This window comes from Oncorhynchus kisutch, linkage group LG5, assembly GCF_002021735.2.
Source record: "Oncorhynchus kisutch isolate 150728-3 linkage group LG5, Okis_V2, whole genome shotgun sequence".
NCBI lineage: Eukaryota > Metazoa > Chordata > Actinopteri > Salmoniformes > Salmonidae > Oncorhynchus > Oncorhynchus kisutch.
The window spans coordinates 51,849,990-51,863,017 of NC_034178.2; the positions used below are offsets into that span (position 1 = coordinate 51,849,990).

Below are 13,028 nucleotides of genomic sequence, written 5' to 3' on the forward strand. Positions count from 1 at the left end.
GCAGAAATGCCACGTACGTCCACTTATATCATTGCATTTGTAACAACCTAACCATTCATTACGAAACTTATATTAAATCAAATAAGCCTCATGTAACAAATTAGCAATTATATTTTTTGTTTACCAAATTTGACATTCATTGACCTCCATACAAAAATTCCTCACTTCGTAGGCTTATTTAAGTGGACAGAGTTTTGGAGGACTAAAACATCTCGCGTGACCACTCCCTCTCTGCTATTGCCCAAAATGTGACATGGCCACTGATTCTTAATTAACACAAGTTCATCACATATTATGATGTCATAATGTAATGAATGTCCCTACATGCCTTGGTTGCGTCCCAAATGAAACCCTATTTACTACATAGTGCACTACTTCTGACCACTGCCACTACAGGTCATAGTCAAAAAAAGTGCACTATATAGGGAAAACAGTGCTATTTGGGATGCCACCTCTGAATTTGACTTTGATTCAACTATATTGTTTGTGGAATGCAAATCTGTGTGATTAGGAATAATTCCTAATTATGATTAGGAAATCTGTGTGATTAGGAATTTGCTGCTCTCTGGAGATGTGGACACAAATGCACTACAGTAGACACACATGCACTAATCAATGTTTTATTCCATCTTTGAAAAACAACTTTCAGAATTGCTAGTTTAACAAAAAAGCCCAAATATAATGCAGGAGTCTTACGTTTGTTTGATAAAATAGCTGTAAAAACAGTATTTTTAACTCCAGACGTGCACGAGAGTAATGTTTTATAATTTTTTGCATTATACTGTATGTATTACTGCATAGTTTCTACACAAAATGTGAAGTTTGTTCATTGTACACAACCTGACCCAACCCCACAATCAATCCAACAGAATCCAGTTAACAAAAAACTAAAATGGAGAAATGATTTTATCCAGACAGAAATCTCATCCATTAGAAGAATAATAGACTGGTCACCATCACAATCTATCCAATAGATTGATCAATATATACATAAAAACAACGCTGCATCAATCGATTGTACCCTCAGACTCACGTCTCATTTTGTTCCGATTGTTTGGCATCTAAGAATCCATACAGAAAGTAGATCTCCATATTTTGTAATGGCCAAAATATTTTAAATTGGAATAATTCATTTCCAAAACAAAAGAACACCGAAAGCTTTTTAGAGCTACATTTCTATCCATTCTTTGCTTTTAATATATCAAAAATATTGTGACTTGGTATACATATATATGGCTTTCATATAAAAAAATAATAATTACAAAGAATTCTCTTGATAAGTCACCAAAACCTTTTTTTTATTTTTATTTTTACAGATGGACTGTTTAGGACAATCTATTTCAAATACATTTCTCTCCAGTTCTTTACATTCTTTCTTTCCAGGACTTTGAGAAAATAAAAACTGTTGTATGAGTGAGATAAAATAATAGTATGATAATTATCCTACCATCATTCAGATGCTTAGAAGATCATAAAGTGATCATGAAATCTTGTATTTCTCACAAACAGTAAACTATATTTGAATCAAACACCGGACATGTCTGATGTCGCTTTGGTTGAGGGCCATAAGCATGCCCTTCATGGGCGTTACATATTAACTCGCAATCAGGGATGAGCGTTTACGCGTCACCTCTGATGTGAATGTCAAGATATTTCATTACATGTAGTCATTTCATGTCAGCAGACATTATGACTGAATATACCAGGTATCATGTGTGGGCCTCTAACCTAATTACAATTACTGACAATTAAGTGATGCATGTTTAAAGCAACAAGACTGGTTCTTTCGACTAGAAGAAAGGAAAGTGAAGCAGAAAACACTTTAATTGAAATTTGTGAATATTTGGTTCCCCCTGCAACCCACCCACCCACCTCCACAAAATAAAAAAAGTGTTGAGCTTTCGTAAAAATGAATGTCTAACCCCACTTTACCTTTAGTGTTTCAGACATAACAATAAGACAGTCAGGTCATGCTCTGTGCACCTCTACCACATCCCACCACCAGAAGAGTCAACTTAACATCCCATACAGAACTACTATATAGGGAATAGAGTGCTATTTGGGACACAACCAGAGATTAAAATGCTTACAAATATCTAAAGAACAGAAACTATAGATTGGGAGACATGGAGTAGGCCTAAACGGACATATTTCTCTGACAGTATGGGTGTGGGGTCCACAACATCATAACACACGGCCCCTTCTTTCAATCCAAATGAAACAGCGGAGTAGGATTACTTGGTAAAGAGTTTTATGGATACTCAATTTCAGCCAAATACGAGAGACAGTGTAACAGTTATAAAAATGTCAAATAAAAAATGGGGATGAAGACCCTTCGTGCTTTATTCCAAAGCTTCTATTGCAGAAAGAAACCTTAGGCACTTCATAGTGTAATAGTATGAGAAGGCGCTTTATCTTGTGAATAAAACCACAAAACAAATCTCTTTGGGGTGCAGTGACTAGTCTGGCTTGGGCATGTCTATGTGTGCTAAATTACAACTTGAGCAGTAGAACATCTTTTGCTAAATCCATCCAGTTTATGGCACCACAAAACCGCTGCCACCCCACAATGTGTACAACACCTGAGATATGGCAGTGAGTACCGTAGACCTTCTAGAACAACAGGCAATAACGCAAAGATAATTTATCAGACATACTTTTAAGTCTCAGTAATGTAGAAACATCTCACCAAAAATATAATACATTTTTAAATAATGACTTGGCAAAGTATGGAGAAAGGGCTAAAGGTGGGGGCTAAACTAGTGTGCATTGTGTTCACTCTTAGCAGCTTATACAAGTCCCCCAAGCTAACCAAATAATATGGCACCCAGAAGGCTTGACACAAAATGTGAATCATTTTAAAACAAGGCCTTGGTTTATCCACTATGGCATCCTTTGAAGACTAAATACCAGCATAGAATCACTCCAAATTTGCAACACGAAGTCTCAATCAGTCTGTTCATTTAAATGTTTTTTTTTTGTGTGTGCTAAAAGTTGAGGTGAAGCAGCTCAAGTATACTGTACCTGATGCAGCTCAGGGTGAATCAGCATCGAGGCAGTGTTTGTTACACCACTGCATTTACACGATGGGTGTGACCCCTTGGATTGTAATGATCCCTATTGGCTGAGGATATCTTCAGCAAATGAGAATGGAGAATTGCATGTAACTACAACATACAGAGGCTGTTAATGTATGGCTGTTCTTCCTCAACATCCCAGACATTACAAAATTCATCATCTGTACTTCTAACCAACATATCCAACATTTAAAAGATCTTAAAAATGTATAGAAAAGCGTAAAGATTGAAAAAGAACAACCATTTTCTACAAGGAACAAAGCTTTTTTTCCTTCTTTAAAAACAACAAAAAAAGATTTAATTATTTTGTTCTTATACAGAAGGCACAAAGATGGAGATCCCTTGCTCCCCATGTAAGGTCTGGTCAAATGAGGTCATATCATCTTATGTACTGTAATGTCTAGTTATGTCATGACGGCCTTGGATCAGAAAGACCACCTGTTCAACTTTCAAAATGAATTTCCTGAAGTAATCAATCCATTCAGGAGAGAAAAGTCCTTAAAAACAGCCTTTATATAGGCAGTTGTACTAAGAAATTGAAATTAAATCACTATGTGGATTTAGCAGTTTCCTTGCAATGCTTTAGAGTCCTTCGTCAACGTGTTTATACTGAGATTATTGTCGAAGCAGAGAGGTGATGTGCAGAGTCCATTGTTTTGTATCACAATTAGTGCTATAAAATCAAAGTCTTGTTTTTGGAGAAACAAAGACCTGGCCAGTCAGTGTGAATGATTGGATTAATAGTATGTGTTTGAGTTCCGATTTTAAAATGAGAAAAGAGTGAGCCACTTCGCATTGTGTTTGTTGGATTGTTTCCAGAACAGTTTTGCAGCACCAGCTAACATACTGAGGAGGAAGAGGACAGTAGGAGCGGTGGACAGCCGTCCAAACACACAGTTCAGGGGCCAAACAAACACACCGCCGAGTGTGTCTAGGATACTAACACAGCACACAGAGTGCGTGTATGTAAGTAAGGTTTTGTTTTTTTCCGTCGGTTGATGGGTGTGGTCTGGCTGAGAGGGGGAGGCTCTGGCTTGTCAGAGGGGGCGTGTTGTGTCAGGGGGCTCGTAGCTGCTGCAGCTTGGCATAGACGTCGTCCGCCTCACTCAGCTCCTCAAAGACGGGTAGGAGGCTCAGCAGCTCAGTGTCCTCCAGGTCGTCAAACCAGGACACCACAGGCACCTGAGGACACACAATCAGAATAAAACATTTACATTTTAGAGAAGGCTATTAATGAAGGAAAGACCCTTTCCTGCCACTCTGCAGTTGGGAAACATTGATTTCCAGTTTAGACAAAACACACATTCAGAAAATAAAATTGGCATCATCAAATAGCTTAAAACAGGGAGATCACCTCAGTGATTCAACATTGGGACAGGCCAGTAAGTCCTATGGAGTAAAGCTCAGTGAAAGATTGGGCTAGGCAGCAACACTCACAGCATTCTCAGGATGGAAGATGTAGGAGGCGGGGGAGTTGTCCAGGATAAGGGTCTTGTTGAGCTGGCGGCCCAGGCGGCTCAGGTCCTTGACGTAGCAGCCCTGGTGGAACACACAGGACTCCCGAAAGAGACGCGTCCCGAACACACCACACTGATCCAGCAGGTCTGTCACTGGGTCTGCATACTGCAGGGGAGACGGAGAAAGGAGAGAGAAGAGAAAGAGGACAGGACATAAAGATAGAAACAGAAAGGTAGAGAGGGCCAGGTACAGATGTAAGACAGAGAGTAGTGTGTAAGGGGAGAGTGGTATGTTGGGTGGTAGACGACTGAACATAGCTGGAATTGCTACTTTTTCTAACAGGCATATATAACCACCACCAGGGGGAGCAAATTGAATAAATACCAGTTAATTCTCTCAATCAACAGTAAAAGCAATGTTACCTTCGCAAGACTTGCAGTGAAGAGAACACACTCAAACAGCTCTCCCATCCTCTGGAGGAACTGGTCTACATGTGGCCTCTTCAGGACGTAAACCTGGGACACATCACAGCACGGCTATAAGCATCTGGCTTGGAGAATCAAGTACAGCTATCTAACAGCGACCATCTATGAACACTAGAGTCTATGTACTAACTGACGGAAGCAACTACACACACACACACACACACACACACAACTCCAGTCCCTAAGGACCACAGTATCTATTGATCTTCAAATCTGATCAACCTTATTTACTGGCTAGTGATAAGTCTACTCACCTTAACAAGGCTAATGTTTTGGATAATTGAAAAGGCAACAGTGGGGGGGGGGACAGAGGCTGGTGAGCACAAGTGAATCCATCTTTCATCCACTCAACAACCTGGTTCAACATTTCAGAAAATAATAGAATGTGAACATAAAAAACATAACTGAACATGAATGTTAAAATAAGGGTTAGAAATGAGGCCTGCCTCCCGGTTTGGTCTGCCTGTTCTTTCCTTCTGTGGGTTAGGGAAAGCGTGCCAGTATGTGTGGTTGTCCCAGAGGGCCATGTTGGAAGAGGTCAGCCGCCTCCTGAAACAAGTAATCGAGAATAGGCCGTGCTGTTGAGAACCAGCCTATCCTGGATTACTTGAACCAGGCTGAGGCCAGGGAGCTGTGGCCAGTGTCCCAGGATGAGGAGGCCGGAGTGGGGAGAGGGAGGCCTCACTGACCCTTGGCTTAACTGTACTATACAGCTTCAAAATCTACTATATTCATCTTGACCATGGAAGAGAACACATTTATACATCAAATGTTCCATTTACACATGACTTTTGATTTCATGTATTATTTTTTTTTTAAGTGCTACATTTAAGAAGCAGTAGCGCTACTCCAATGGGCTGCAAAAGTATAACAATAACAACAGGGAGTCCCTTAGCAATGTCCTTGTTATTGAAAGAAAAGCTATTTTTTTGTCCATTAAAATTGATTGGAAATACTGTGTAGACATTGTTAATGTTGTAAATGACTATTTTCAAACAGGATTTTTAAAAATGTAATATCTACATAAGCGTACAGAGGCCAATTATCAGCAACAATCACTCCTGTGTTCCAATGGCATGTTGTGTTAGCTAATCCAAGTTTGTCATTTAAAAAAGGCTAATTGATCATTAGAAAACCCTTTTGAAATTATGAAAACTGTTGTGCTGATTAAAGAAAAAATAAAACTGGCCTTTAGACTAGTTGAGAATCTGGAGCATCAGCATTTGTTGGTTCGACTACAGGGTCAAACTTTTCTACTGAAAATCGTCAGTCTATTCTTGTTCTGAGAAATGAAGGCAATTCCATGCGAGAAATTGCCAAGAAACTGAAGATCCCGTACAACGCTGGGTACTACTCCCTTCACAGAACAGCGCAAACTGTCTCTAACCAGAATAGAAAGAGGAGTGGGAGGGCCCAGTGCACAACAGAGCAAGAGGAAAAGTACATTAGAGTGTCTAGTTTGAGAAACAGACGCCTCACAAGCCCTCAACTGGCAGCTTCATTAAATAGTAACACCAGTCTCAACGTAAACAGTGAAGAGATGACTCCGGGATGCTGGCCTTCTAGGCAGAGTTCCTCAGTCCAGTGTCTGTGTTATTTTGCCCATCTTAATCTTTTATTTTTTATTGGCCAGTCTGAGATATGGCTTTTTCTTTGCAACTCTGGCTAGAAGGCCAGCATCCCGGAGTCGACTCTTCATTGTCCTCCATTGGAACACAGGAGTGATGGTTGCTGATGATGGGCCTCTGTACGACTATGCAGATATTCCATTAAAAAAAATCTGCCGTTTCCAGCTACAAGTCATTTACAACATTAACAATGTCTACACTGTATTTGTGATCAATTTGAAGTTATTTTAATGGACAAATGTGCTTTTCCTTCAAAAACAAGGACATTTCTAAGTGACCCCAAACTTTTGAACAGTAGTGTGTACACACACACACAATGTTTGGGCACCTATTCATTTAAGGGTTTTTCTTTATTTTTACTTTGTAGAATAATAGTGAAGACAAAAAAGTAAGCAAAAAAGTGTTAAACAAATTCTTCAAAGTAGCCACCGTTTGCCTTGATGACAGCTTTGCACTCTCTTGGCATTCTCTGAACCAGCTTCAAGAGGTAGTCACCTGGAATGCATTTCAATTAACCTCTTGAACCTCTGGGGGCAGTATTTCATTTTTGGATGAAAAACGTTCCCGTTTTAAACAAGATATTTTGTCAAGAAAAGATGCTCGACTATGCATATAATTGACAGCTTTGGAAAGAAAACACTGACGTTTCCGAAACTGCAAAGATATGGTCTGTGAGTGCCACAGAACTAATGCTACAGGCGAAACCAAGATGATATTTCATACAGGAAGTGAGCCAGATTTGAGGCGCTGTGTTCCAATGTCTCCTTATATGGAGTTAATTTGGAAAAAAGTTTGCGTTGTAATGACTGAATTTTCGTTTTTTTTTTTCAGCCAAACGTGATGAACAAAACGGAGCGATTTCTCCTACACAAATAATATTTTTGGAAAAACTGAACATTTGCTATCTAACTGAGAGTCTCCTCATTGAAAACATCCAAAGTTCTTCAAAGGTAAATTATTTTATTTGAATGCTTTTCTTGTTTTTGTGAAAATGTTGCCTGCTGAATGCTAGGCTTAATGCTATGCTAGCTATCAATACTCGTACACAAATGCTTGTGTAGCTATGGTTGAAAAGCATTTTTTGAAAATCTGAGATGGCAGTGTTGTTAACAAAAGGCTAAGCTTGTGAGCCAATATATTTATTTCATTTAATTTGCGATTTTCATGAATAGTTAACGTTGCGTTATGGTAATGAGCTTGAGGCTATAATTACGCTCCCGGATACAGGATTGCTCGTCGCAACAGGTTAACAGGAGTGCCTTATTAATTTGTGGAATTTCTATCCTTCTTAATGCGTTTGAGCCAGTTGTGTTGTTACAAGGTAGGGGTGGTATACAGAAGATAGCCCTATTTGGTAAAAGACCAAAGGTCAGTCAACACGTGCAGTCGCAAAAACCATCAAGCGCTATGATGAAATTGGCTCTCATAAGGACCGTCACAAGAAAGGAAGACCCAGAGTTACCTCTGCTGCAGAGAATAAGTTCATGAGAGTTACAGTGGGGCAAAAAAGTATTTTGTCAGCCACCAATTGTGCAAGTTCTCCCACTTAAAAAGATGAGGCCTGTAATTTATCATAGGTACACTATGACAGACAAAATGAGATTATTTTTTCTTCCAGAAAATCACATTGTAGGATTTTTTATGAATTTATTAGCAGATTATGGTGGAAAATAAGTATTTGGTCACCTACAAACAAGCAAGATTTCTGGCTCTCACAGACCTGTAAATTCTTCTTTAAGAGGCTCCTCTGTCCTCCACTCGTTACCTGTATTAATGGCACCTGTTTGAACTGGTTATCAGTATAAAAGACACCTGTCCACAACCTCAAACAGTCACACTCCAAACTCCACTATGTCCAAGACCAAAGAGCTGTCAAAGGACACCAGAAACAAAATTGTAGACCTGCACCAGGATGGGAAGACTGACTCTGCAATAGGTAAGCAGCTTGGTTTGAAGAAATCAACTGTGGGAGTAAATATTAGGAAATGGAAGACATACAAGACCACTGATAATCTCCCTCGATCTGGGGCTCCACGCAAGATCTCACCCCGTGGGGTCAAAATGATCACAAGAACGGTGAGCAAAAAGCCTACCATCAGTAACACACTACGCCGCCAGGGACTCAAATCCTGCAGTACCAGACGTGTCCCCCTGCTTAAGCCAGTACATGTCCAGGCCCGTCTGAAGTTTGCTAGAGAGCATTTGGATGATCCAGAAGAAGATTGGGAGAATGTCATATGGTCAGATGAAACCAAAATAGAACTTTTTGGTAAAAACTCAACTCGTCGTGTTTGGAGGACAAAGAATGCTGAGTTGCATCCAAAGAACACCATACCTACTGTGAAGCATGGGGGTGGAAACATCATGCTTTGGGGCTGTTTTTCTGCAAAGGGACCAGGACGACTGATCCGTGTAAAGGAAAGAATGAATGGGGCCATGTATCGTGAGATTTTGAGTGAAAACCTTCCATCAGCAAGGGCTTTGAAGATGAAACGTGGCTGGGTCTTTCAGCATGACAATGATCCCAAAACACACCGCCCGGGCAAGGAGTGGCGAAGGAGTGGCTTCGTAAGAAGCATTTCAAGGTCCTGGAGTGGCCTAGCCAGTCTCCAGATCTCAACTCCATAGAAAATCTTTGGAGGGAGTTGAAAGTCCGTGTTGCCCAGCAACAGCCCCAAAACATCACTGCTCTAGAGGAGAACTGCATGGAGGAATGGGCCAAAATACCAGCAACAGTGTGTGAAAACCTTGTGAAGACTTTGTCATTGCCAACAAAGGGTATATAACAAAGTAGTGAGATAAACTTTTGTTATTGACCAAATACTTATTTTCCACCATAATTTACAAATAAATTCATAAAAAATCCTACAATGTGATTTTCAGATTTTTTTTCTCATTTTGTCTGTCATAGTTGAAGTGCACCTATGATGAAAATTACAGGCCTCATCTTTTTAAGTGGGAGAACTTGCACAATTGGTCGCTGACTAAATACTTTTTTCCCCCACTGTACATACATACATCTATACACATGTGTGTTGATCTAAATGCCATTGTCAGTTACCTGGTGTGTTGTTCCTTCAATCTCCACTGGTACAATGAAGTCAGCATTACTGATGGGCTACAGCATTAGAGGAGAAGACAACCGTTTATCATCAGTTTTCAGATAAAATATAATCAGTTGCAGTGACACACGCAAAAGACAAACGTATAGATTAACAAAAAAAAGTTAGATATTCTGATTAAGAGATGCATCTAAAAGCATAGCAAAGTTTTAAATTAGGAAAAAACTAACCCTCCCACCCTCTCAGCTAACCCTCGCACCCTCTCAGCTAACCCTCCCACCCTCTCAGCTAACACTCCCACAATCCAAATCATGCCTTGGTATGAGAAACATGGACGATACTGATTTGTCTGCCAGTGACCATTGATTTGTTGATTGAATGTGTTAACAGCATCAACAGCTCCCGTTTCACAGCCAGTGTAAAGCGCTACCTGATCCAGCTAACAGCTGTCCATTAACACTTACAGTCTAATAGTGGGATATAGAAGTCAGACCGGACACAAAAAAAGAGGACTAGCCGATCAAACAATTACAGCTTGTTGTTGCAAATGAGTAAAGTAAGAGCTATGGATCATGCTATTATATATAATCAACTGCCCTGGCCTGCATAGGATCAAAACAAGATGTCTTCGAATTATTGATATGTGGTGAGATAATAGGTCAAACTATGTTTTCCAATAGCCCTGTTTCTTATTAACAGTGTATGTATATTACCTTGAAGGAGCTGTGCACCAATGTCTCATCCAGGTCAATGACCACACAGATCTTGCCCTCATCCTGAGGGGTTACCTCAGGCAGTAGACTTGTCCCTGGAACCTGAGAGGAGCGGAACAGGGGAAGGGTAGGAAGAGAGTAGAGGATAAAGGAGTAGTAGAGGAGGAGGGTGGAGGAGTAGAGTAGTAGAGGAGGGCAGTTAGAAGAGGATATGAGGGTAGAAGAATAGAAGAGGTGTAGAGGATGAGTAGGAGGATAGAAGATTAGGAGTAGACGAGGGTAGAAGAGTATAGGAGGAGTAGAGGATGAGTAGAGGAGGATAGAAGATTAGGGGAGTGGACAAGGGTATTAGATTAGAGGGTAGAAGAGTATAGGATGAGTAGAGGAGGGTAGAAGAGTATAGGAGTAGAGGGTGAGTAGATGAGTAGAGGAGGGTAGAAGATTAAAGGAGTAGAGGAGGGTAGAAGAGTAGAGGAGTAGAGGAAGGTAGAAGAGTAGAGGATTAGAGGAAGGTAGAAGAGTAGAGGATTAGAGGAAGGTAGAAGAGTAGAGGAAGGTAGAAGAGTAGAGGAGTAGAGGAGAGAGGATGATTAAAAGGATAAAAGAGTAAATGATTAGAGGAGGAGGGTAGAGGCAGGATAGATGTGGGTAGAGGCAGGATAGATGTGGGTAGAGGCAGGATAGATGTGGGTAGAGGCAGGATAGAGGTGGGTAGAGGCAGGATAGAGGTGGGTAGAGGCAGGATAGAGGTGGGTAGAGGCAGGATAGAGGTGGGTAGAGGCAGGATAGAGATGGGTAGATGCAGGGTAGAGGCAGGATAGAGGTGGGTAGAGGCAGGATAGAGGTAGGATAGAGGTAGGATAGAGGCAGGATAGAGGTGGTAGAGGCAGGATAGAGGTGGGTAGAGGCAGGATAGAGGTGGTAGAGGCAGGATAGAGGTGGGTAGAGGCAGGATAGAGATGGGTAGATGCAGGGTAGAGGCAGGATAGAGGAGGGTAGAGGCAGGATAGAGGTGGGTAGAGTGACTTTTCCCCTACAATTTAAATGAAAGATGACACACCCCACACTTAAAGCTGCAATACATAACTTTTTGGAAGACCTGACCAAATTCACATAGAAAGGTCTGTCATTCTCATTGAAAGCATGTCTAAGAAGTGGTAGATCTGTAGTATGTGCGCTATTTCTATGCTTCCCTTAAGTTTTGTTTTTGCATCATTTACTTTCGGTTTTGTACACCTGCTTCAAACAGCTGAAAATACAATATTATTGGTTATGGAACATTTACTTCACAGCAGTTTAGATGGTACAATGATTCTCTACACAACGATTGCTTATTTTGTCACAAACTGAAATTAAGCAAACTATTCTAATTTTATCAACCAGGAAATGGCAGCGTGATTTCTGCATATTGCATCTTCAATGAAATATTCCAGAGGGAATCGATCATCTATTGACCTGGAACCTCTGGTGCGATTCTATACAGGAATCACATTTTTCCAGTTAGGAAAACCTTTTAGTTTGAGAATGACGGGTTCAATGTGAGTTCCAGAATAATAACCAATGACCTATCTACAGTAACAAATGGGTCATCTAAATATGTTCATGTATTTGGTCCTAGTGTATATAATTAGCCCATACACATTACAATTTCAGACATGTATCCTATTGCACAATGCACACTGTCCTGTAAAAGTGAATTAACTTCCTTTTCCACCCCAGATACAATAGCTTAACTGTAACATGTCTGAAGAAAATTGATCAAAACACAGAAATATCAGTTATAATACATTGCATCATACCAAATGTGACAGTTTAATCTAAGCCCATTGTCTCTACTCCCACAAAAACCAGTGATATTGTCCTTTACGTACTTGATGAAACTGGTAGCGAAGGTTTTGAAGTAGATCAAGCTAAACAGAGAGATGAAAAAGACAGTTAAAGGGAAATTTCACAATTTCTCTACTTCATATTCATCATCTCCAGTACCACCCCAACATGTGAAAATGGCATGTTTCTATTTTTGTAGTAAGAAAGTGAGGAAGATAAGTGTTTCCAATGACAACAACCAATTAGTAAGCTATGCCTACTCGTAATTGGTTAAAATCACAGATGATGTCATTGAAACAATTATCTTCCTCTCTTTCTTACTACAAAACATAGAAACGCACAATTGTCATATGATGATGGGGTGGTGCTGGAGATGAATATGCACTATAATATGAACTATACTGAACAAAAATATTAAAATGCAACATGCAACAATTAAAAATAGTTTACTGAGTTACAGTTCATAAGGAATTCAGTCAATGGAAATAAATTAATAAGGCCCTAATCTATGGATTTCACATGACTGGGAATACAGATATGAATCTGTTGGTCACAGATACCTTAAAAAAAAGAGTAAGGGTGTGGATCAGAAAACCAGTCAGTATCTGGTGTGACCACCATTTGCCTCATGCAGCGAGACCCATCTCCTTCGCATAGAGTTGATCAGGCTGTTGATTGTGGCCTGTGGAATGTTTTCCCACTCCTCAATGGCTGTGCGAAATTGCTGGATATTGGTAGGGAACTGGAACACACGTTGTGCACGTTGATTCTGAGCATC

At 40.2% G+C, this 13,028-nt stretch overlaps 1 protein-coding gene across 1 annotated transcript in view; it reads right to left on the bottom strand.

Annotated features, from left to right (window-relative positions):
- Positions 1–604: 604 nt before the first annotated feature.
- The window catches only part of LOC109891206 (carboxy-terminal domain RNA polymerase II polypeptide A small phosphatase 2), a 30,267-nt gene continuing 17,843 nt past the window's right edge, over positions 605–13,028 (bottom strand). The window contains exons 3-8 of the mRNA XM_020483567.2: positions 12,295–12,333; positions 10,424–10,525; positions 9,710–9,766; positions 4,958–5,050; positions 4,515–4,700; positions 605–4,259 (exon numbers count right to left, since the gene is read on the bottom strand). Coding sequence (XP_020339156.1) covers positions 4,134–4,259; positions 4,515–4,700; positions 4,958–5,050; positions 9,710–9,766; positions 10,424–10,525; positions 12,295–12,333 — 603 coding nt within the window. The 3' untranslated portion in view covers positions 605–4,133. The remainder of the gene's footprint in view (positions 4,260–4,514; positions 4,701–4,957; positions 5,051–9,709; positions 9,767–10,423; positions 10,526–12,294; positions 12,334–13,028) is intronic.